Consider the following 25,547-nt stretch of genomic DNA (forward strand, 5'->3'; position numbering starts at 1 on the left):
TATTAGTTTGAGTTTTATCCCACTCACTGACGTATGCACGCGAGTATGAACACTTGTCAGTCTTTTTATCTAGCCGACGGATATCTGATGACCAGTGCAGGGTGTAGTACACTTTTCAATTGAGGTCAATTGTAAGAGGGACCCAGAACAGCATCAATGGACTAGAAAAAAAAGAATGGGTGGTTTTAACGTATGTTGGCAGCTCCACGATGAAAGTTGCCATCTTAACTGTTTAACCTAATGACAGACTGCGCCATCCGGCATCTGGAACGTGGGCAAACCCATTATGACTCATCTCTCTTCAGAATAGTCAGAGGGCGAACTTAATTAAAAGTCAGTTATTCCTCACACATTAAAAACCAACTTGCAGGGCGTTCATCTTTGAGGAGGAGCCATATCGTCATCATCATCATTTTAAGTATCTCAGTGAAAAAGGTGAGCCTGCAAGTGATCATTAAGTGATTGACTGTGTGTGGCAGCATTGGGAGCAAGCTACTTGAGAAGCTATTTTCTGGGAGTGGGGGGGGGGGCAGAAGAGGGAGGGTTTCAACTCAGCGATTGCTGGTGCGGAGCAGGTGCTGAGGTACATGTCAACGCCACTTTGTTGTTATTCTCTCGCTCCCACGCAGCCACCTCATTCACTTAGCAACCTGTATCTCTTAAGCTTCAAGCGCGTTGAAGCCGCGGTTGGATACGTTGGGTCTTTAGCCCGAACGGAAAACCCGGCAAGTCGAATCGGGCAAGTAGGAGTTAAGCTGCCGTGTTTTGATTGACTTTGCAGACATAAACAAGAGCTGCACTTGTGCGCGACCCCTGAGCCTGACCCCAGAGATAGAGCTTCTCTAATGGGTGTCTCTTTCAGCGGGAGGCCAGTCCAGTTGGAACAGAGGAGCCATTGTTTGGGCCCGGGGAAGCCAATTCTCTCCCTATTAAAGAGCTGAGCCGAGAGGAGAGGACCACTGGGGCCGTGAAGCTGCGTAAACAGCCGGGCGGACCACGAACATCCTTTGCACAATGTCACATTTCGTCTCCGATATCAGCAGAATCGAGTAGATCTGACACGTGTCCTACATTCCTTCACTTAAAACACCCCAGACAGGCTTAGGAAGGGGAACTGTTGTGTAGACGAAGCCAAGGATGACTGAGGAAAAGAGCTGTTTTTCTCTACTCTAACCACATCCTGCGTTTCTGTTTGTGTCGAAGGGCTGCAGACGAGTGGTTTTTTTTTTTTTTCCTTTCCCTAGCAAGTGGCCAAACAGGTGAGTCAGGTATCAGCAAAGTGTGAAACCTGCCATATATGGCAATACAAGTGCCACGTGCCTACCCCGAGGTTATGGACTGGAAGATATAGCAGCATGCTTGAAAACAAAACGAAAATAACGCGTGCTCAGCCACAGGCCACAGTTTTAATCCTGAGATCAATCAGAGATCCAAATCTGCTCCATGAGGAATTGACACTGCGACCAAGGTAATCGTTTGAAATGCAGAGCCGCACCGCATCTCGCTGAAAGTTGTTCGTGCGTCGAGCCACGCGAGAGGGGCAAAAAACTATTCAAAACAACTCAGAGTGCAAAGCGGAGCACTGCGCTTCTACCGACATGAACTCTTGCGTCGCACCTCAATGTCAGTTCATACTGACCAATACTTTTTGACATTTTTGACAGACTGCGTGGGCTCCCCGGACTGAAGCACATAACGTCGGGCTGGTCTTGTAAAATCGCTCGACGAATTGACTGAAAAAGAAACCCGCATTTGGGTAAGAGTGCACTTTCGGGGTCTACACTCACCAGTGATAAGCTGCAGAGTTTCATGTTTATGTGTGTCAGGAGTAATCAATCACTCTCATGCCTTAAGGGCATCCGTGCTGCGGTGTAACTAATCTGTATAAGCTCAGCAGCCTCTGCCTTAATGCGGTGTGAGGTAACGCTCATTGGCTCGATGCATGGGCTCATTCTGTTGTCATGCAACACTTGCCCGTGTATGCGTGGAGGGGCGGGCAACAGTTATTGGAGAGGTTTGGGAGCCCCGCTGCGCTCGCAAAATTAACGACCTAACAGCAGGGGGGAAGCGATGAGGCCAGCCTCTGCCAAATGCTTGGCCAGCCTCGCAGGCCTTGTTACCTGCAAATTTCGAGTTCATCCATCAGGGGCTCAGTTTTAGGATAACGGTACGTACGACTTTTGGTAGAAATTTCTCATCCGATGCCACTACAAAAAACAACCACGACCATGTTTAGTGCGTCTGGTTGGCAAATGGGGACCTGAGGTCGTCGCTTGGTGCTAATTTTTTTTCCCCCACCCATCCACGTCACGGGATGAATCTGAAGACTTATAATGATCGCCCAATCAATTGTTTTGACGCAGTTCTCGAGTGCAGTGGTCGCCAACCTTTTTTTTAACCCTTTCCCATTTGTGTAATGTTTTTCCTCCTACAGAAACCATCTTAAAATATATTTCCCTCTCCCATCTTTTTCCATTTTCAAACATTTATGAAAAAGCTCCGGGGAGCCACTAGGGCGGCGATAAAGAGCCGCATGCGGCTCTGTAGCCGCAGGTTGCCGACCCCCGGGTTAAGTCAATAAAAAATATTGATAACATATCCAACCAACCATAACATAAAACGGAGTCGTATTAAGAGCCATGCAGCGCGCACCTCCTCTGCCTGTCGCTCCGCAGCGAGACCCGAGATGCCCACAAAGCCCACCAACATGTTGCCGCCCAGCGAGTTGCGCTTTCTCGTGGCCGCGCGCTCGCAGCCGAGTTCAACTGAACTGACAAAGAAATGATCACTTCATGAAGTGATCTAAGTCAGCGCATTCACTCAAAAGATTCAACTGATCCAATGAGTCATTCAACACGACTCGAGCCCCGTCTCCTGCTCCACAAAGAAAATACAAATAAATGTCAATCTCTCTGGTTTGAAGCGGTGGCCCAGCTCTGTGGCTGCACAGATGAATTAATCCAAGAAAATATGAGGTGGTTCAAAGTCTGTAATGCAAAAGGTTTGGTACACATATGTGCAGCAACACAATTTAATCTGGTGGACTTATAATATACAGTACGTATTAAGCGCACCTGCGCACCACATGTGAACACCGCTGCGAATGGCATAGCAGTTTAAATCATTTAAACGTTAAACATGAGTCTATTTTATGGATTTAGTCACAGTAAATTCAAATGAAATGGAATTATTCATCATGCTATTAGGCTAACAATACTGCGATGATAAATTGTCACTCAAACTGGTTGTCTTGTTGTTTGCTGCATCCACGAACACATCTGAACTTATTTTCGCATTACAGAGAGAAGGACAATTGGGTATGTGAGTGGTGTATATATGAATGGGTTAAGATATTTTATTTATGGATACAGATTATTTTTGAGGTGTATGTGGACTAGATGTCTGCATTTTCAGATTGCACTTCTTGATTAAAAATATTACATTGGGTAATTGTAAAGAGATGGGATGAATAAATGTAACTTCATCCAACTCATTTTAGGACTAGCGGCACATGGTCGTTCTGTTTAGGATATTTATACTCCTGCATATTCAAAACGATATACGTACTGCATAACATACTGGCACAATGAATTGAAGCAATGAACGCCAATGTAAATGGCTTTAGAAATGCACATACGGTTCATACTCATAAATACAGAAACCGCTAGAAACGTTCAATAAAATTTTATTGAAAAAAAAAAGTACCAATAACAAGAAATCCAGGAAAAAAAAAGATTTGTAGAGCAAAGCTCCATATGTACAGCATATTGCACTACATAACACATTGTCTTTACTTCCATAATATATGAACAAATCCCCAGAAAAAAACAAAACCAAAATGACATATAAACACAAAATGAGTGCACAGTAGAGTCTCGAAAACACACAGTCAATGTTTACAAAAATGCTACATTTTCGCTGGGTCTCCTTTTCTTGGTATACAGAGAGTGTGTGATCATCAAGACTTCATTTGAAACTGAGCAGTTAAAGGCATATTCCAGGGTTTTACAAATACATGTACACTTGTATCGGTTGTCTGTCAAGAAGGGCAACCGAAGATGCGAAATTAACGACAGTGAATTGTTTTGGTTTGCTTCACACGCTGCAAAGAGCTGTGCAAGGAATGTTGGAAAAAAAAATCTAATCAAATAATAAAATGCCCTCGATAGCACGGAGTCGCAAGGATCTAATCCAACAACAATCTAATCCAAGTCCTTATAAAAGCAGACCGTTTTCGGTTAAGAAAATACATTTTGCAAAGTTAAGAAAGAACGTGAAGGAATTTTATGAGAAAAAAAAATCTAAACTTCCTCAAAAACTTCAAATTTATATAAAGTGGACTACAAAATTCAAAGACACTGACGGTTCCCGTAAAATACAATGCCCCCCCCCCCCCCACACACGAGGGACGCTCCACTCTTGACGTGTACACAAGAGAAGGAGTGCAGCGCGGAAACATCATTGTAACCAAAAAATTAAAAATACACGGGGGCGGGAGGTGGGCACCGCGGCAGATTGTTTCCCTTTCCAATAAATCAAAGGCGCGAGCCACCTTGGCCGACGCACCGACGCAGCTGTGACGCCACATGAACAATCCGAAGTATACTGTACATCATATAGGAAGACACAACACGTAAGGGACCCGTGGGATCTACAGAAACAAAGTACTTTCCAGTGCATGTCGATTACAACATTGATCAAGATTCCGGGAATTGAACACATTAACCAACACCCTGTTTCATCAAGGAACATGAACGTCGTAATTCTTTTTGAAGCTCTGCCTCTCTGATGTATCATCAGCGATGGATGACCTTTCATTAATTCCGAGGGAAAAGACGTGCGCCACGATATTTATGATACAAATTAATAACTGCATTGAAGCCGCCGCTTTTGCTAAACTGCACATGGGAGAGAAATCTTGCCCGAGACCGAATTGAGCGGCGAATTGAAAAATGTCTGAGGTGGTCGGAGCACATCCCTAGAAAATCACAAGCTTTCAATACTCCACCGTGATCCATTTTTCCAGGATCAAACAGGCTCCCCTAGATGGAAAAGCGGTTGGACGAGGCTTGGAAGCCGTTGTCTTAAAGAAGAGCAGGAAGCTGCTGCGGTCATCAATAAGGCGAATGATAAGGCGATATTAGCGTTGAAAGGCAATTGTCCAAGTCTGCTTTGAATGGGAACGGTGATTTTTTTTTAGGGGGGGGGGGGTGCGACAGAGACAAGAGTGGATCACATCTACTTGTGGCCATTGAGGTCCATTTTGTACAAAGCTAATTTTAAACTCAACCGTTGCTCTTTATGACAGACTAGACGCAAGGATAATAAGAAGTGATCGCATGTGCGAGTGTATACAGTAGAAATGGGCAAATATACAAAAAAGAAAAAAAAAGAAAGAAAATAAATAATAAGAAAAAATAAATTACACTCAATGAAGAATAGGCGTGTGTCTTTGAAGGAGCGGTATAAGCGAGAGGACAATGGCGGGACGGGGAGCTACACGGACTGGCTCAGCATTGAGTATCCGCAGGAAACTACAACCACATTCAGTGCACGTCACACGCCTCCTAACTCCACACTCGGTAGCCCCCCACCCCCCCAGTCAAGCCTCCGACTCCTTGGTCAAAATGTACCTTTTGCGCGGACAAATCTGGGACGAGGAAAGACATGAGAGACGACCGTTTCGTCATGGGTGGCAACGCTGCTCATCCTCTGACCGTGTAACTGATTCTCAAGGTGGCCCACAAAGCCTTGTTTGTCCCTGAGATATGTTGAGTACGAGAGGAAAAAAAAATCAAATCAAATCAAATAACGACGCAGTGATCAACTTTGACACATTGCTTGGAGCAAGTCATTTACACACCCCTGATACGTAATGCTCCGTGGGTCCAAAAGTTGGCCTGTGTTCATCAATGTAAAAAAAAAAAAAAAAAAAAAGAACCCCACAACCCCCCCCCCCCAAATCTTCCACAGTGTCTTCAAAACATAGTTAACAATAGGAAGTAACCGCAGTCTTTAGTTTGCATCGTGAATGGTCGGTGGCGTGGAATAAAAACTGCCTCGCTTCTGGATCTGAGCATCAAAGGCGATCCAAGAGTCACCCGGCCCAATCCAAAGCGGGGGTAAATCCCATGAGAGTTTCCTGAAAGGATTCTGTTTCACCTGTTTGGTGTGGAAAAACGACACACCGAGCTGTGGCAGGACAGGACCAGAACCATTTCCTTTCCGGTCCAGATCTCAGGCCGTGACCTGCCAGGTCTCAATACTGATTGAAAAAAGGGGATGTTGTGGCCATAGACTAAGTGAAAACCTTCATATAAAATGCGGGGGGCGGTAAATAGTGGAAGTCTTAAGGCCGTCTCTCATTGGGCGGCCCCAGGTTTGCGAGCGTGCGCGCGCGTAGCGAATGCGGTTTTTCCATCAGGGTTCGTCCAAGGTCGCGAAGACGTTAGCCTAGAGTTTGATCGGCTGCAAACGGTTCTTCTTTTCCAACATTTTGTTTGCGACCGTTGAAACTGTTGGCGAACGTCTGGAAGATCATTTGCGACCTGGACCGAACCTTGTCTAAAAAAAATGTTTTTTTTAAAAATCCGAGCCGTGCGCAAGCACTCGCTAACCCTCGCCGCTCAGTGAGATACGGGATTTAAAGGGTGTGCTAGTGCAAAAACAGTGGATCCACAGCTCCACTTCAAGGGCATGGAGGTCTGCAAATAACACGGATAGAACAAAGCAAAAAAAAACAACAACACAGGATGGAAAAGGATTTGGTGCTCTCACTAAATACGCAATTGGCTTGACTACAGTTTCCATTTAGGATTTTGTGCCAGTGCAAACCTCGTTTAGCGTTTTTGGAAATTTGGTAGATCGCTCTACGTCGCGGTGGGCATAGCGGACAATTTGGTGGCTGGAAGTTCTCTGAACTTTACGCCTGCTGGAACCACATCTAAGTATTGCCTCGGGTCTAAAATGCGATTTGGGTGCCACAAACATGTGTGGTGGATGGTCATCATATTTCATCTAAGTCAATGCGGAAATCAATTCATTGCATGTGTTGTTATTAAGATCTTTTATTTTGTTTTAAAAATCACAGCTGTGGGCTTTTGGGGCTGGCGAGGAGGATCACACATGGACACCAAAAATCATGTTTGGAAGGTGGTCTCTAATTGCCGACTTCACAGATCTGTGATCTCGTTCGCCAAATTAGGATCATCGGGCTGTGGAGGTCTGCTTTGATCCAGTTTCTTCAAAATGCAATTTATCTCATCGGTTTCTGCTGCCGCTATGTCAAACTCTGCGCGGGCCGATTTTAAAGGGAATGAAAGAAGCCGCGTCCACTGGCGCCGTAGCGAGTCAGCTGTGTTCACGCTCACAACGCCGCAAAACGCCCGCTTTTTTTAAGCTGTGTGCATCTGCGAAAATACCCAAATTTTGGTTGCGCTGGGTAGGGAAATGGAGCCCAAAATCCATATTCGTTGCAGTCTGAATAGTCGTTACAGAGGTTTGTTTGACGAGTGAGCAATTATTAACGTCTGCAAACGTCGCCCCTGATACCTCAGGGGATAGCGACATGTACAGTAGCGTGTACATACGATAGTTGAACAAAATATTTTTCTTGGTGAGCAGTCGCGTACAGAAACCGTCTGTGTACGTTATTACAGCAAATTAATGAGTAAGAAAGGGACGTGACAAGTTCAAACCATATTAAAGAAAATAAATGTAACCATTCAGTGAGGTGCAAAACGCGTTTTCTGAGAAGTTGCCTCTTTGGAAATTATAAATCAACTTGAGTGGTTACCTGGAAACATTTCACAAAGGTTTAAAAAAAAAAAAAAGCCCACCACATTTCCTTTTGTTATCTGCCATCATGTAAAATTCTTTCAATACTCTTTATGGCAGAAAACGATGAATAAGGCATTCCAAGGGTCTGTTGTGGAGGTCATCAAAAATGGATACATTGTGAAGTGCAAAAAAAAAAAAAAAAACCTGAACTAATGTACTGTACAAAACTACTACACCACACGGAGAGCAAAATATGAACATTGTCCCGTAGAGGAATCTCTGGGCATCATGGCATCGTGTTGAAAAGAAAAAAAACTTTGTATAAAAGTCGCTTGTCTCCGTCCCGCGGTGACCTTTTGAGAAAGCCTTCCACGCGTCCACCGTGCCACCACAAACAGACCCGTGTTAGATTCGACAGTGCCATCGGGAGTCCAGTTCCTCGTGGAGATGATTAAAACAGACACGAGGTGGAAGACCGTCTCACCTCCGTCTTGCTCCGCCTCGTCCGGCCAAGAATCCCCTGTCGAAAAGCAGGCCAAGCACGGCTGTGGCCAGACGCCACCACAGCAGCCCCCGGATCCTTTGGTTTCGATGATACTGCAACAACAAACATCGAGACCAGCGTTGGCGGGGCACCCAAGTGAAACGCAATCAATAAGCGCCGGGTTATAAATAGCCAGGGGCTATAAACACGAATTTGTGTTTGCTGACCGTCAATGTACACAGTGAAAAGGTTGCGCCGGCTAAAACAAAACCGCACGCTGGGAAAAAAAAAAAAAAAAAGATGACATTTGCACAACGGTCTTCTTTACCAACCGAGTGAAAATCATTTTACGCAGATATTCCCAGTCGTACTGTAAATGTGTGCACGCTTTGGCCCAGCAGGAGCGGCGCAGGAGGAGGAGGAGGAGGAGGCTTTGTGAGCCAATTGGATTGTGTGTGCGATTAGCGGGATAATACTATCTCAGCTATTGAGAAGCTGAGATAAGATAATTGCGCCAAATGGGATTAGGGAGTTCTTGATGAGAGGCAGGGAGCCTCTGGGAAAGACGTCTCAGCACGCGAGAGGTACAGTAGCAGGGCGGCAGCTCATCTCTGGACGAAAGGCAGACGCCACCACGGGCTGATAACGCAACGGCCATTTTGGACTCGAAGGGGTTGTAAACAAGACTTCAAGTGGCGGGAGTCTTGGGTGCGCTTTTCTACCCTCCCCGTAATGGTCCGGTGTAGTTCGTCAGAAATCATGCCTTTGCGAATGCACTTTTAACCCTTTCAAGGTACAGCGGTTACTACAGTGGACAGCTTATCAGGTTATCAGGTTACAGTATGCATGAAAGGGTTCAAATGGTTGCAAAGTTAAGCGTCATAATATCGCTTCAAAACTGCCTGAATGGTTCAAAAGGATTTGAACCTCCTCAAGAAAATGACCTCTCTCGTGTCGACTGGGAAAAAAATCATTTGGAATCCGAATAAATTGTCGGTTGACGGATGCTTTCTCAGCAGATTGAATCTGACCTTAAACGTTTCCACCGTGCACGGTCAGAAGCGAAAGAAAGGCAGCAATGTGCAGAACGCAAGCCAACTTTGCGAGTAAGAGTAAGGTGCCTTTGTGAAATCATTGTGAAAGTAATGCCCACAGGCGGGAAAACGGCCAACTCAAAAGGAGACTTCATCAGGCTGAGCCGAAAGATCCTTTTGCTAAATTGGTGATGTGGAATTACCACAGTCATGACAGACGCCATTTCATCTCTTACAAGCTGGTGGACTATGCAACGGGTTACAGCGGCAACTAACAATTATTTTAAAACTCGATTAATATGATCTTTTTTTTTTTTAGGTACTGAATACATCTTTTTTTTTTTTAAACCGTTTTTCAATTTGCCTCTCTTTATTCTAAAAAGGACATTAAACTGACAGTGCAGAAAATATAAATCTGTTATGATTCGGTGACCGGGTTGGTGTGTATGGAAATAGTCCAAAATGTTGACTGTTGTTTTCCAAAGTAAAAGCAGATGTTGGCAAAAGTCTGATTTTGATCCAACACAAAAATATTCAGTCTGTTTTCATGGAGGACGACATCAAGTTGCTGTCAAACGAAAATAAGCGATTTCTGGAGTGTTGTGAGTTCTTGTCCCGTGTGACTTGCCTTGTGTGGGGCTACTTTGAAGAACAGAGCAGTTGATGACACATCAGAGCTAACATGTCCGTGCTTGGTAAACTTTGGTTTTGCTTTCATGATGACGTGAAACAAAAGTCCACAGTTATTTCGTTGAGGGAACAAAATGAAGAAATCTTCTGCGCCGACTACGGGCATGGGAGCTCAACAGACAATCCGATACAATGAGGTGCTGAATCTCGCTGACGTCCCGTTCAAAGGATCTTACACGTGACTCGGCGCGTTATCCGTTCACCATTCATCAATCGACGTAAAACGTCAAAATCAAGATGAACCCTTTCATGCTCCCTGTGACCTGATAACACGATAAGGCGTCCACTGTCGTAACCGCTGTCCCCGAAAGGGTTAAGGCCAAATTTACGTCGCATTCCAGCCTATGATATGATAAAATTAAAACAAATGTGGATTGAGATGCAATGATACGCTTTATCAAGCCGCACAAGTGTGTATACTACAAACCAGATGGGTAGAAAATCATCTCTACAAGCAGTAACCGAACCTTCCCTCGGGAGTGACCTTGTTGGGCTTTACTCCATCATGCTGACAGAGAGACTCTGAGACAGACAGAAGTGAGACGGCCTGTCAAAACTCCGAAAGAACTCGTGCCACCAACTGTCAAAATCGAGGCTCTAAATTTAGCCGGCAAACGGCACACCGGAGTTTAGCCAGATGCTCGGCGTCGTCACTCGAACGTGGCACTGATGTGCTTTATCGGTGTGTCCCGTGTGGGCCGTCGATCGGGCCAGCTGCTCGCAAGCTTGGCCTTATCGGTGCGGCAAAACAGGCGCCGCCTCCGGGCCAAGAACAAACTACCATCGGGGAGGAGACGAGGAGTCCAAGAAAAATAAACGGTATGACGTTGGATGCTAACACACAACTCAAAAGAAAAAAAAAAATAGCACCAAAAGTAGATATCCAAATCGCCTTGCTGTGTTTTTATTCCTTCCCTTCTCCAAAGTGCTGAAACAGCAGAGATAAAGTCATGCGCGTTACACACACAGACACTCACGAGGCAATATTCAAACCAGCTTTCAATACCTCCTATCAAAACCACCAGGAGTCATTGGTGTGCTTCAAAAAAAAAAAAAAAGGAAAGAAAACACGGGGATGAAACCCAACTCCGCTCCTTGCCCTGTGCGAGCCGGAGCCGTCTTCCTGCCATTGTGACTGCCATTATCGCTATGTCTCAAATGGCGGCGCAAGCTAATGTTGGCCGTCCTCTGGGGACTTGAGTGTCCCCTCCAGCCCTCTCTGACAGAAGAGCAATTTATCTGTCGGCATCCTCCGGCACTCCTTGGCTACCTAATCCCTGCTTTTGCCGTGGGGGCCACCGGCTCCCCCTCACAGCCACATGGCCCCCCCACCCCCCGATACATCAAGCAGATGGCAGTCCAAGCACTTGGACGGCTCAGGGACAAGTGTCTGTTCTGAAGAACTGCAATCACCCACTGACAGGAATGAAAATGGATGAACACTGACACTATTATTGACTGATGGGATTTTTTTTTCTTCCCCTCACGCCACGGTCAGTCAGACCGTGCGATAGTGAAGAATGGTAAAACGCCGATCAACAACCTCGCGTTCATGTACGAGTGCGTGCAGGCTCAATGAGACAAATTCCACAACCGCACCGCAAAGCCAACGAACTGGGCTGCACGCACTGAAAACACGCACATGGATACAAACTGTAGCTATGCGGTTGTCCGCCCTAATCGATCACACCCATGCGGCAACGTTCCGACTTACCACGGCGCGGCCTCGTCATTCTGATGACCTCACCTGCGTCGCAGCCTCACTGCCGTTTACTCAAAGCGGCGAGGGCAACACAAGCCACTTCCTCTGCTACCTGCAATTGCTCCTGGCATAGCATCCGGGTGGTTCTTTTGCCAGAGTCGGCACGCGTGAGTCATTGCTGCTAAGCCGCGGCGGCGCTAATAACTGGCACCTTGATTTTCGCATGAGAACATATTTTTGGACAGAAGAATTATCGGTGGAGAGAAGAAGAGGAGGTGTTTAAATGTTCGATACTGTGCTGTTGGCTTTACGCTTTCTTGAGGCACATGTTGAACATCACATCCTCGCCGTCGCAATATTCAACACCCACACCGCATGGTTTTCTAATTTCGTGCCACTGACACAGTTCCATCTTTCAGAAGGCGACCAAACACACAAAAAGGGTAAAAAAAAAAAAAATTGGAGGCAGAGGTCTCTCGAAATGACACATGATGATGGCTCCAACTCCAGTTTTGGTGTGACTTCTATACTTTTTTTTTTCCAAAACTGTTGGAGCATTTGAATTATAACTTAGTGCTGTACTTGGTCATTTGAGGCTAATTTCTCCACCTCACAACCTCATTGACTGTTCTACAAACCGCCCCCCTTGCCCCTTCATCCCAACCCGCATGTGTGTAGACGTCTTATTATGGTTTCTCAGCTGACCGCTCCTCGCCCAGTAAAGGGGCTGACTGGAGACTCCCTGGAACCGCAGCTGCTCCCCTCGGACTCACGCGTTCGGTATCAGGTTACATGTTTACGCACTCCCGCCACTTCTGCTTCTTTTTTTTTTTTGTGCCTTCAAATATACGATTCACCAGTTGTGCAACAGGACACTTAGGCCGTGCCAAAGAAATCACCAAAAGGAGGATTGTGCGGCGCAGGGTCACGGTTTTACAATCCAGCACACAAACACACATAAAAGTGATGTTGTGCAGCGCGGTGACTCTGTGGACAGTGTCACCCTGACCACAGTACGGTGCGCCGAGGCCGAGCAAGCATCCTGTGTGCTGCTTGCCTACATCGCGGGCCCGCAGAGAAAACAGGAGAGGGGAGAGTAATAAACAGGAAGAGGAGGCAGGGGAGGGTTTGGTGAGGTGGGGGAAGGGCTGCCCTGGTTCAGCTTGTCTTTGGCTTGGGAGGAGGGGGAGGACACACACACACCCGCGCGCATGCACACACACTCACACACGCACACACACACACACACAGAGCGTCTCCAAAACAAATATGGAGCTACCACAATAAATGAGAGCAAACTAGCTCCAACATACCCTAATTCTTTCCTGGATTTAAAAGGGGGCACTGATCTCGACAAAAAGTGTGCGAAAGGTGACGCAAGACTACTTTTTCAAACTCAAGCGCGCTCCTAATTGCACGCAGCTTGTTGATGGTTGCATTAGTAATTGTCTGCGACACCATAACAAACTCAACTTGAATAAGATAATGACCCGATAACATCGGGTAAATTACATCACACAGCCGCACCTAACAAATCGGCACTTAGCGTTATAAAATCGGTTCATTAAACGCGTGCAAAAAAGATCTCGGCGTGATGCGGTGCAAGTCTTGGCCGTGACAAATGAAGAGCTAGTAATATCTAACTCTGTCAACTGAGATGATAGATATTTTTATAAGGGCTCAGCACTTAAGCCTTTAAGCTCAGCTTTTGTTTACTCAAAAGCTCCTTGAAAAAGCAGCGACGAGATCAAGAGCCGTGTCCTGTATTTCTGAGTATCCGTTCAATCCAACAAAATGTCGCCGCTCGCGCCAGTCTCATTTGTGCTTGTGTTGATTCCTGCTCACCAGCTGTAAGTGTTCCCGATGAAACTGGTCTCCAATCAGCTGGAGTTTCTGACCGACGCAGGCCTCTATGCTGCGTGCCACGGGCTGCTGCTGCTGCTGCTGCTCCATTCCGTCGTCGCTTTCTTGCAGTCGCTCCTCCTGTTCACCAACAAGTTCAAAGTGGGCCGGGAAGTGCAATCGAAAACCTGCGTTACCTGTTGAGGAGTCGAGATTTGGTCTTTGTTAAAAAAAAAATGTCCAGAAAATAAAGCGGCAATGAGACCTGATGTTTTTTTTTTCTTGGTGTCTGTGTGTGATGATGTTAATGATGATGATACAGCAGGCAGAAAGACTTGCCAAGAACTGCAGAAGATGTCAGCCTGCTTGGCTTCAGAGTGAACTTTCACAGCTGCCGTATTTGCTCCGGAGCCAATCACGGTGAGTCATTTTACGGTGTTAAAAGTCACACTCACCTAAAGTCGCTCTCTACCGTCACTATGGAGCAACCCGGCAATGATTACACATACAGTATATGGTGCCATTGAAACTTTGCTGTCACTGATAATCACTTACAGCCTACTCACGCAGGTAGTCACCCCTGTCATCTTGTCCACTCACTCACAAAGGCAGCCTGGCGCCTTTTGAATAGCAAAGCAGCTGGGTACACTCCACACGCGCCATAAAAACTGGCCCTGATCACGACTATCAGGCGCCACAGGTCACATCAGCGCCAACTACACACTTTCCCATTCCTCACATGAAAGCGTCTCGCTTCTGATTTTACAATTGTGCGGCATGCATAAGGAAACGATCCCCTCGCGGTTCCTTTTTGGTGTTTTTTAGCTTTCGACTCACCGTAGAAGAGTGGTCTTGGCTCCTCTGCGACTCCACAGGGCAGCATGCCGTTGTTTGATGCCGGGACGGGGCCAGGTGTCTGTGTTGCCCGCTCCTCACACTTTATCTCCTTGAATGTGGTGCGCCAGCAGTGGGGGTCTGGCTCAAACACATCATCCTCCTCATCCTCCATGCGGGGACGCTACACGTCGAGCACACTAAAAGGTTAAATGGGGGAAAGAGAGGGAAATATGAGATGGATCCCACACTGAGGACGCGCGGTCATTTGCTGATTTTATCAGACGCCGTTCGAATACACTCGCACTAGACAACCTGTCTGGTTTATAATGTGTGTGCTCCAATCAATAAAACCACAACGGACAAGCTGGGTAAGAGATGAGGCCTGCCTCTGTGGCAAGATGAATGTTTTGTTCCTTTCACTGTTTAAACCACACAGTTCACTGCGGTCAAAGATTGGCTTCTGAGGTAAATGAAAGATATTTTTATTTTTGTCCGTGCTGACCCCGCCCATAACTTGTCACACTCCCGCACAGAAGGTAATAAAGGCAGTTATCAGTGTACATTTAACACGTAAACAACCTGATGGAAAATCGTGCCGGCAAATGGCGCTATTCTTCAGTGACAATGATTCATTGCACCCAACCCTGAGTCGGTGCGGGAGTCAAGAGTTATCACAAAGTTGCTTCGATAGCTAATCCCCCAGTCAACATGAAGTTGTAATGCAGGGTTAGACTACTACCATACCACCAAATTAGGGCTCACAGCAAAAGAGTAATGACAGTCTTGGTGGAAAACGTTCAATCTCTCTCCCTACTCTGGCCTGTCAGCTTGCCAACACTTTGACATGAAGTATTTATTTCTTCACCCCACACAAGAAGATTGTGTCCCAATCATGCAAATTTACAGTGTAAACTGTGTGCCCTCACAATCAACTTGGAGTAAAACCACTCCATGCGTTGTTAAACAAACTTATGGCAAGGACCACAGAGGACTCGGATGAGCCAGGGGAAAAAAAACAACTTCCAGATAACCTGAGTTGCTCTTTGCACTGCAGTGAGCAGAATTTGTGTCATGGCTCCCCCTGCTGTAACACCATGCAGCCAAGGAAAGGCGGTGGGGGTTGTGCACTTTATTTATATTCTCAGAGCGCCACTATCATGATCAAATTAAAACGGCAGTACTATGATGACACACACACACGTGTGTGTGTATATATGTATATAAAATGCCATAATTTGACTCAGTCGAGCACTAAACATTCCCATTGTATGTGTATGTATATGACATAAAAATAGTGACACAAAATAGCCATACAGATACTGAACCCTCGAAAGTGAAGTGCACATTTCAAGGTCTTACAAGAAACGCATCTCGCAGATGGTTTATTGTTTTTAATAATCATGCGGCTGTTATCGATGTGAGTCAAACCCGTACACCAGGTCGCTATACCGTAGTTATTGTTTTAACGTGTTCTTACAGGAAAGGCAGTGAATCATACTGTAATCTTAGTTTCGGTTTTGGCACGATGTTAAGAGTAAAGTCAGTTAAACAGGAGACGTGCAAGCCGGCTTGTCGCCCTGTAAAAAAAAAAAAGGTGCCAATGTGTATTATAAGGTTATAAGGAACTTACCCGTTACGCAGTCTTCCTTGTTAATGTGGACTTCACCGCGGAGAGAAGAAAAAAAGGTGAAGCGACGTTTATATCCGACCAGGTCAACCAAGTATCGCTCGTATCTTCACCACGACAACTTCCATTCTGTGGGGAAAACTGCTACAAGCCGATTTCATTTCGCCGACGTCAGCTGCAAAAAAACAAACGCCACCGCCGGGGCGGGGCTCCCCAACTTGGTAAATAGGCTCTCTTAAAGCCGCACGTTTTTTTGGCGGTCAACTCCTTTGGAAACGGGCGGGGTCGCAGCACTTTCCTTTAAGAGTCCTTCGCCGTAACCAATCGTGGAGTTTGTTGTGATCCCGCCTCTGCCACCGCGTATTCAGACACGTGGACGGGAAATTCCCACTCTCACGCGAGGTCGAGCACGCCTCTAAAACTCGACACTACTATCCCCATCTGGTCCCAAACACGCGCAGCGATTGTGTATTGTTATGATTAAAATTGATTTATCTTAACATTTATACACCTTCTTTTAACCTGTTGCTGTAATGTTACACGACAATGACGGGTAGTTGAATGACACTAGGTAAATATGACAAAGGTTTTGGTTTATAAAAAAGAAAAAATAGTACTTGAATCCAAGCATGTTACCCTTTTTTGTCACTTTATTCCCCAATACCACTCCAGAAATATAAAATAAGATACTACTGCATGTGGGGAGGTTGCTTGTTCTGCCTTTGCTAATGTGTGTGCTTTTTTTTCTCCTGGGTACTCTGACTCCCAACCGCATTCCAAAAACATGAGTGGTTGAAGGTTTATTGAAGACTGAATTGTCCTTTGGCAAGAAAATAGTGTGAATATGATAAAGTAGCCCTGCGAGTAGCTGCCAACCACTCCTGGGTGTACCCGGGCCTCTTGCCCAAACTCAGCTGGTATTGGCACTAACTCTCACTTACTAATCAAGATAAGTGCGAAAAGAAACATCTTAGGGCTGTTTCAAAATGTCCACTTCTCCAAATGATCCATGTTGACTGGATTGGCCAGCTTCTGCAGGTTTACCTACTCTTGTGGCCAGCGGGTGTATTTTGGCATTTAACCAGCAATCTCGCTGAGCCGATTCAAGTATTGTTGTGCAGATCAGGTGTTGCTGGTCACCCCTCCCTATAGGACAAGCACTGATCAATACCTCCATGGCCAGCTGGTCCTCTCACCCTCGGCATTCTCCCACAGACCCTTCCCCCAACTCCTGTGCTCTTTATCTAGGCCGTCCCCTCCGCCAGAGCTGTTTGAAAAGTCATGGGTCCCTGCCTCCTCTGTCTTTCTTGTGCTGGACATACCGTGAGATTTGGACTTTGATCCCACCAAAAGGCGCGGATGCGATGTGGGAAGAAAGGATTGGATTCTTCGTCCACTGAGATATTGGAAAGCTGATCACTTCTTGCATGGGCGATCACTGTAAACAAGAAAAGATGCGCAAGCATTAGTTGCAGCTTCCCTTTGTGCTCGAGCGCAACAAAGGAGCTCCAGCTGACTGTCAAGAAAACACGTGACTGGAGGGAATTTGCCTTTTCAATAGATCACTGCAATGCAGATCATGCATTATAGTCAGCACTTTGACGAGTCAGCGACAACTTCTTTTTTTTACTCGTGTACGACAGCCAAGAATGTTATCATTTCACTTTGAACATTTCCTGTCTAATCAACGGCTGGCAATGAATTCATTCCTATGCGGAAACATCTTGACACTCGACCAAATCAAATAACAAAAGCGCACAGTGCATTGATGTCAGCACACAAAGCATAAGAAAAGAAACCCGATTAATTTATCGCGCGTTGGACTCTTTCTTTTAGCATTTGGCAATTGCTGCAGAAAGTATTGGCTGGAAGGCAACACTCGCTGCAACTCAATACATCATCCATTAGTAATGACCCGACTGGAGATGAAGTCCTTCCACCTCTTAGCGTTATATAAATAGATTTATTTGACGTGTTTCTGACAGCAGGCTCTTTTAAAAACATTGAAATTCACTAACCCATATTACTTAATGAATAATAAATAGCCGTGCGCATGCCGACACCGTTTTTGACATGTGTTTTTATGGGAGAGCGCCACATCGCACAAACAGGTTCACGCCGCCGCCCGGGATGCCTGGGCGAGACCGGCCGGGCAGGCATCAGTTTATGTGACATCAGAGAGTTGTTGCCCAACAGCTACGCTTGCGCAAAGCACACTTTGCGGGCGCACGCACGCATATGCAGAAACACACATGGCTGCACAATCACACGCCCTACTTCCCCTGTAACCTCAAATGTCTATTCTCCCTCATGATATCTCCTTCTCTAGACGGGCACGTGCATCACACACGTGCACCGTCCCCCATCCAAAACAAAGCGGGGAATCCTGCCTGGAAACTGGAAAGAGAGGGGATTTCATTTGCTCGCTATGGGCAAGCTGCACGGCAACCATGGCAACGGCATCCCGCCTGCTGGTCTGTTAGATGAGACATGAGTGGCACACTGACCCAATGGCAGAGATCGCACTGGAGCGGTGACCTGATAACAACAAAGGGCTTTTTGCGCCTCTGGTTTTTGCGGACATTCCTCTTGACCTAATGAGCAACACAAAACAACAACACGATAGTAATCTCGTTCCTCGCGTTGGTTTTTCTTCGCGTTCGGTAATATTACATGGTCGGAATCAGCAAAGTCAGATTAACGCGGGAGGAGGCGGCCGCATGTTAATCTTTGTTTCAATGTTTGCACACACTGACGCGAAGATCCATATACAGTAAGCATAAATGTTAAACCTCTTATGGGATTAGGTTTGTTATTGCGTCATCAAAGTGATCTGTCGTTTTAAGACTATTAACTGCTGCAACTTTTAAGACTCTGACATGCAAGGCTCGCGTGTAACATATTGTGTTTATGACTTGTATTTAGCAACAGTCTGGAGTGGTTGCAGAGTAAATTGGAGCTTAAAAAAAAAGTACTCCCCCCCCACGAGTCTTCTCAGGTGAAGATGGAGTGAATGATAAAGTAGTGGGGAGAGCAGGCGCCAGCCAGGGTCTTTCTGCCTCTTTTTCTTGTGAAGTTGAGGAGCATGGCCTAGTTATGAAGTCATGCCAGTCGATCTGAGCCGTGTAACTGAGAAGACGAGGCAGCCATCTCGGTGTATGTGCCGGGTCACCACGAGTGGCCAAACGACCCCCCTCTCAAGAAGCCTTTTCGGGTTTCAAATGTATAAGGGATAACAAAATAAAAGAGTGGGAACTCAATCACTTGATTCCCTCTTGCTTTGAAGTTTGTCCATTTGGGCCCAACGAATTTTCTGAGGCCGACATCCTTCGGGGACAACGTGCAATCACCACACAGGAAGGCCGGAGCTCGAAATTGAACCCATGACCTCTGCACGTGCTAACCAGTCGTCCACTGTGCTGCCCCATGATAAGAATAATGCATTTAAAAAAAACTTATGGTAATTAACTCATTCCCTCCCAAAGACGTATTTAGATGTCTTTTCAGACGCCACACATTTAATCCTAGCTCCTCATTTTATATTGACTGTACTTGAAAAGGGTCTGAAAGGGTCTGAAAATGGCTGGAGACCCTTTTCAAGTACAGTCAATATAAAAGGAGGGTCTGGAGCTAAATACGTTAAAAAATGTTTGCATTGTTACTCTGCATTGGAATGAACAGCCAAAACAATCTTGAAGTTGACAATGCGTAAACGGCCCCTAATCACATTGAACACTCTGTAGTTTGCAGATTATTGTTTGAGTCATTTCTTAGCTGCAACTAACGGAGGTCCTTCTTTGTTGGATTTGAAGAAGCAAAAAAAAAAAAAAACCCCCCAAAACGTTGAGTACTTTTAACTGCTCTGCATCCACTGACCCTCGTTTCGGAATCAGCGGTTTGATCTTCTCCGCAGGCTGCCATCACGTTGCAGAGCCACGCATGATCCAGTGTATTTGATATCATGAATCGGATACATTCTAGTTCAGCAGTTCACGGACAGCCGCTGATACTTTCATCTGTAAGGTGAGAGCAATCGATTCAAAACGCATACTCCTTTCTCCGAGATTCCCCTTCGTAGATTGCCCGTCGGCTCCTCGCCGGCGGGAGTCATCTGGAGAAACTTAACGAGTCTTGGCTGGGCGTCATGCGGCTTTGCTTCGTTTGTGTTGGACTATGAGGATGATCAACAATGCAAACGATCACGCAAGCAACGCGCACAAACTCGCATGAACGCGCGACTGGATAACTGCGTGGGAGCTGACCGCATCATCAGAAAGCCGGGCTGTTTAATGCTAGCCCGGCACATTAAAAAGCCCCGCAGCCTCAAAGTGGGCATGTCCTCACAGCTGCGGACATGACTCTGCCTTTCCCTCACAAGTGTGGAAGCACAGCGGTAGCCAAAGCCGCTCTGCAAAGAAGCGGCGGATGAAAACTTGGAAAGCTTCTCATCATGAATGCGTCAATCTCCCACCGGGGTTATAACAACCCAAAGAGCCCTCCAAATCTTCGGAGCACACACACTGAGGATTTTTTTTTTCTTTCTTCCCCCTGCTATTAAAGGCGTCGCGTTTGGCCCTTCAAGGCTTTGAAATGGTGATCTGGTTTTCTGCGGGATTTTCATCATGCTTTCAACATGATATCGCCAGAGGTTCGACGACAGGGAACATCAAGTAAATGTCACAAACGGCTTAATATTTAATCACTTAGACAATGCGTACAAAGCTGATTACAATCACAACCAGCAGCTGTAGTAAGATCTATTTATTTGCAACTTAATTAACTGGAAGGTTCAGAGGCTGCTGCAGTATCGGAGGCCTGCCTTAGAGCCTCGTGTGTTCCATTAATGACATCTATCATCAGCTACTAATTATGCTGCCCGTGGCCCACAATGGATCCGGTTTCAGCTTTGGGCTGCAACCACCATAACACTTAGCATTCATATTTAATCACACTTTGTTATTGAGGAGGCTGAGAAAGCCTCACCTAAGAGGACAAAAGTTACAGTAGGAGGGGGGGGGGGGAATCATTCTGAAGTCATTCTTGAAGATAAATGGTTAGTAATATAGGAGGAGCGTGCATCAACGGCCGTGTGAGAGGCGGCTCAGGCGAGTGACTCAACCTCCTTTGAAGTGAGGTAACGCCTCAGTTCTTTGCTTTCTCGACAAGATGGGCCTTTCAAGCAAGATATTTTCTTTTCAGTTGTTTCAGGTTCAAAGGGCAGCGAAATGCAAACAAGTGCTAATCCTTTATCCTCACCCAAAAAAAAAAAAAGTCTCGGTTGGCTGCTGGGTCATCAGCTTGGGGTCACGGTGACGTCACTTGCCTCAGGTGACTGAGGCTGGATGTCAAATATGACTCGGGCCACCATCTGCCTTTGTTATTGTCATGCAGGTGAAACTGAATATAGTGACTCACACCCTTCAAGTGTCCTGCAGCTCAGTCGGCTTGACGGTGAGCAAACAGTGTCAGGTTGTCATCTCTGCACAAGTGGCAATCGTTCACGGCGAGGTTATTCCGCAGCTAAAATGCTGAATGCTAAACCCCCCTCCTCCCCCGCACAGAGGGCAAATAACAATTAAAAACTGTCTTTTGCACCTTGCGAGTAACTTTCACCTGCTTCTAGAGATTCCAAAGTCGCCTTACTTTACCTCAGTGGTGTACACTTTTCTTTGTCTGCACAAATCGGAATCATTCATTCTGTGCTGCGTTTAAATTTCGAGGTTTTATGGAAAATTTGCCAAGCATCCAGTTAGATTATCAATATCATGCTTCTAAACACATCATGCTACCCGGGAGTATATTTAGAGATAATGATGTCCTGTGATGCATTCACAGCAAAAGAGCCCTGGGGTAATTTTTGGAATTGCAAACAGTATATTCTCAACGCAGACGTCAAGCAATCACTGAGGATGTGGATGATAATGTTCAATTTTTCATTTCGGGTTGGACTATAATGTGTTCTTAATATCGTACGGCTCTCAATTTGTATTAGCATAATTGAGGGAGTAGCACTCTGTAATTAGTGAGGCCACTTGAAATGCACCACCAAGTAATCCCCAAAGAATAACCATTAATAACTCACAGTGTAGAGATTTAAAAAAAAAAAACGGAGGTTTTAATCCTCGTGATAGTTTAATCTCATTGGCAGGATAGTGTTTGTCTGATTTGCAAATCCTTTTAAGAGCCATTCTTTGCAATTTTTACTTAACACTGGTATGGCTACCCGGTAATTACCCAGCGCTGGTTTGTCCAATTCTCGGACTTCAGCCAGCTGAAAGGGGAGATGCTCCCGGAAAAAAAAAAAATAATAATAATAATCAAATAAAATAAAATAAATATTTTTGGTTTTTGTTTTATATGTGAAGCATCCCTATTTGTTTTCTTTGGAAACAAATGACTAAACATTTCACGTCAATGGAATTCCTCTCAATGATATCGTTTTTATGAACCCTTTCAGGGACAGCAATTACTACAGTGGACATCTGATCGTGTCACCAGGTTACAGGGTGCATGAAAGGGATAAAAGCATACGGGCAATATGTGCATTACACCAGCAAACCTCGACATCCAAAATAGCCAAACGCAGAATTTTGGCATTCATGTATTTAATAATGCTATGACGTCACAAAAATGGGCGGTTCCACACCGCTGGACAGTGGACACGGACACGATTATCAAGCTCAGTGGAACTCTTATTATCTTTGCAAAGAAGCTTTTGATATTGATCTTGTATTAGCTCTCATTAAATTGTGCAGTCGTATCTAATGAGATGGCAAATCAGGGCATGTATAAGAACTAACGACCTTTGCGCCTTCGCTGTCAGTTTCGCCTTGACCGCTGTGCGACATCAGATTTATTAACAGCGAACACGTCGTTTCTTAGGAGCTTTACGCAACCTTAATGGCTCACTTTACTTGGGTCAGAGGCTGGACGTGGTCGAAGGAGTGTAAACAAAGCATTTAAGAGTCATTTGACCCCGTGCGGGGACAAGTAATCAGCGTGTGACCTCAGACGCTGTCGTCTCTCGTTTCTCTGCACAGACAGGAGGCTGGGAGAGAAAGTCGACCTGCAAACGCCTCGTGATTCTCACGCAAACAGCTGATCTACACAATTATATGATATAGAGAACCGTCTGGTCTAGTCTGTCTCCATAGTCCACGGGGCTAACGTTGAACATCAAACACAAAGTGGGGTGCAACGAAATATGCTGAAGGTGTCACGAGCATACTTTGGTCTCCAGCGATAGCACTGAATTATTCATTTAAGAAAAGCAGCCTGATAGAAAATCAATCAGCCAGTCTTGATGCGATGTACAGGCTCCTGAAATATTAGCTGCGGGGGAGGAAAACATCACGTATCAGCCCGTGAATGCTCCTTAATGTATATTTCATTAAAAATTTACATTCCGGCCGTGTGGACCGGAGAGGGTGTCAAAGTATATGTCACAGGAGTATAAGACCTGCGTGAGAGGGAGCACGTCCATTGCCTGGAGGGGTCACGAGGGCGGAGTGACCTCGAGCAGTTGTTACGCGAACCCCCTCGTGAACAGGCATGAAGTCAGATTAGTTAATCCGCGGAAAACAAAAGTGCCGTCAATCGGGCCCGACGTCCACAACGGCGGCGGCGGCGTCGGCCTGGGCGGAATGGTAGCAGGGAACGGGCCCTCGCCATTCACGCCGCGGCCCACTTATCTGATATCGATGATGGAAAGATGGCCGGCTTTTACATTACTGCTAATGGTCTCTAAGTGTCGACCGCAGACAACGGACTGCTTCTTTTCTTATGTGGCCATTATATGTTCATTTAATAGGAGGTGCTCATTATGAGCGTGCCGCGCTTTTGTTGCAAGTGCTTTCGGCGATTGATCTCAGAGTGTCGAATGGCACATCGATTGCTCAGCCTTCAAATCCGCGCGAGGCGCAGACTGTATGAAAAGCATTTATGCGGAAGGCATAAACAGAGTTACAAACAGTTGTTACATTGATCCAGATGGATTATGTAAATCTCCTGGATTTATAAGGCATGTCTAGCGTAGCAGTGGAGTTAAGTACTACCTCATGCTGACTTTGTTTATGTGTCGCTGTTGCGTGTTACGCACAGATTGATGCTGTTGCGGTATTAGCTACTAATTCGGTAGGACTTTCCCCCCTTGCTTTTGTTTTTTTTAATCATAATCAATAGCGTCGTATTTGGCTGGAAACCCAAACCAACGGAGGGGAAAACAAACAAAAAAAACTTGTTGTAGGTTGTGGTGTGGTGAGTGGTGAAGTGCTGAAGTCGACAACTGCCAAATAACCAATCTTGAACATAATCTAAAGGGGGGAATAAACCTCAATGGCCATTCAAACACAAACACACACACACACACACACTGCCACTTGTCTGCCCGAGTGTGTGCTTTTCTAACCGGAATGCTCGACAATCTTAAGTGAGACCGTAGAGACCGGCTGACCTCAATAGAGGGAGTGCAGCAAAAGGGAATAGGCGGAGAATCTAAACTAGATTCAGACTGTGTGGTGGTCTACGGAGCTTGACCATTCACGTAGTTGAGCTTTGGCTGCTGACCCATTCGTTGAAAAGATCATAAATGAAAGATCTGAAGCAAAAAAGAATAAAAACGACATCAAGTCATATAGCCAGGAAAGATTTGAATGCTCAGTGCTAAGAACCACAAAAAACAGATCTGCGCCCAAGATTTTTGAAGTTATGATTTCCACCTTTTTTCCCATCGCTTAGACCCAATGTGCAACAAAAATGTAACACCCGATCTGAAGATGACACAGAAGTGAAGAAAGGAATCAAAAGGTTTTGTCAAATTCTCGTCACAGATTCACCGACTTGACAACAAATGGGTTACTTCCTCCTCAGGCAATGAAGAAATGCGGTATCAAAGAATGAAATGATGAATCTTTACACCCTGAAGGGATTTTTTTTTTCAGAACAGCACTTACTCCAATACCCACCCAGGCATGCTTTGATACAGATAATGATGTACAGCATTTGCATTTTTTCATGTACGGAGAGATGGGCGGCACGGCACGGTGGACAACTGGTTAGCACGTCAGCCAACTGGTTAGCACGTCAGCCCCACAGTGCAGAGGTAACATGGTTCGATTCTGACTCCGGCCTTCCTGTGTGGAGTTTGCGTGTTTTTCCCCATGCCTGCATGGGTTTTCTCCGGGTACTTCGGTTTCCTCTCACATTCCAAAAACATGCGTGGCAGGTTAATGGAACACTCTAAATTGTCCCGAGGCGTGAGCGTGAGCGCGAATGGTTGTTTGTTTATGTGTGCCCTGCGATTGGCTGGCAACCATTTCAGGGTGTTCCCCGCCGACTGCCCGGAGACGGCTGGGATAGGCTGCAGCACGCCCGCGACCCTCGTGAGGATACACGGATTAGAAAATGGAAATGGAGGGTACAGAGGATTCCCCGGGTTGCGACGGTCCCTTTATATTAATATGAGGTTTCCACATTACAAACGGCACATAATGAACTCGAGCGTGCCAAGGCAAAAGAATGTGTCATCACTTGGCCCAAGAAAGCCCACACGGT

At 45.8% G+C, this 25,547-nt stretch overlaps 1 protein-coding gene and 1 long non-coding RNA gene across 3 annotated transcripts in view; one reads left to right on the top strand and one right to left on the bottom strand.

The window, feature by feature from the left end:
- The first annotated feature begins 1,330 nt into the window (after window positions 1-1,330).
- On the top strand, window positions 1,331-13,675 carry LOC147196317 (uncharacterized). The gene is made up of 3 exons (XR_015102606.1): window positions 1,331-1,468; window positions 1,665-1,756; window positions 13,538-13,675. It is a non-coding gene; the product is annotated as an uncharacterized LOC147196317 (long non-coding RNA).
- The window catches only part of bmf1 (BCL2 modifying factor 1), a 75,503-nt gene continuing 57,007 nt past the window's right edge, over window positions 7,052-25,547 (bottom strand). For both annotated transcript variants that reach the window (XM_086126542.1, XM_086126543.1), the window contains exons 4-7: window positions 15,999-17,433; window positions 14,369-14,565; window positions 13,535-13,728; window positions 7,052-8,376 (exon numbers count right to left, since the gene is read on the bottom strand). In XM_086126542.1, coding sequence (XP_085982668.1) covers window positions 8,260-8,376; window positions 13,535-13,728; window positions 14,369-14,540 — 483 coding nt within the window. In that variant the 5' untranslated portion in view covers window positions 14,541-14,565; window positions 15,999-17,433 and the 3' untranslated portion in view covers window positions 7,052-8,259. The remainder of the gene's footprint in view (window positions 8,377-13,534; window positions 13,729-14,368; window positions 14,566-15,998; window positions 17,434-25,547) is intronic.

The sequence above is a fragment of the Hippocampus guttulatus genome, chromosome 13 (genome assembly GCF_054856545.1).
Source record: "Hippocampus guttulatus isolate MCC_2025c chromosome 13, RoL_Hgut_1.0, whole genome shotgun sequence".
Lineage (NCBI taxonomy): Eukaryota > Metazoa > Chordata > Actinopteri > Syngnathiformes > Syngnathidae > Hippocampus > Hippocampus guttulatus.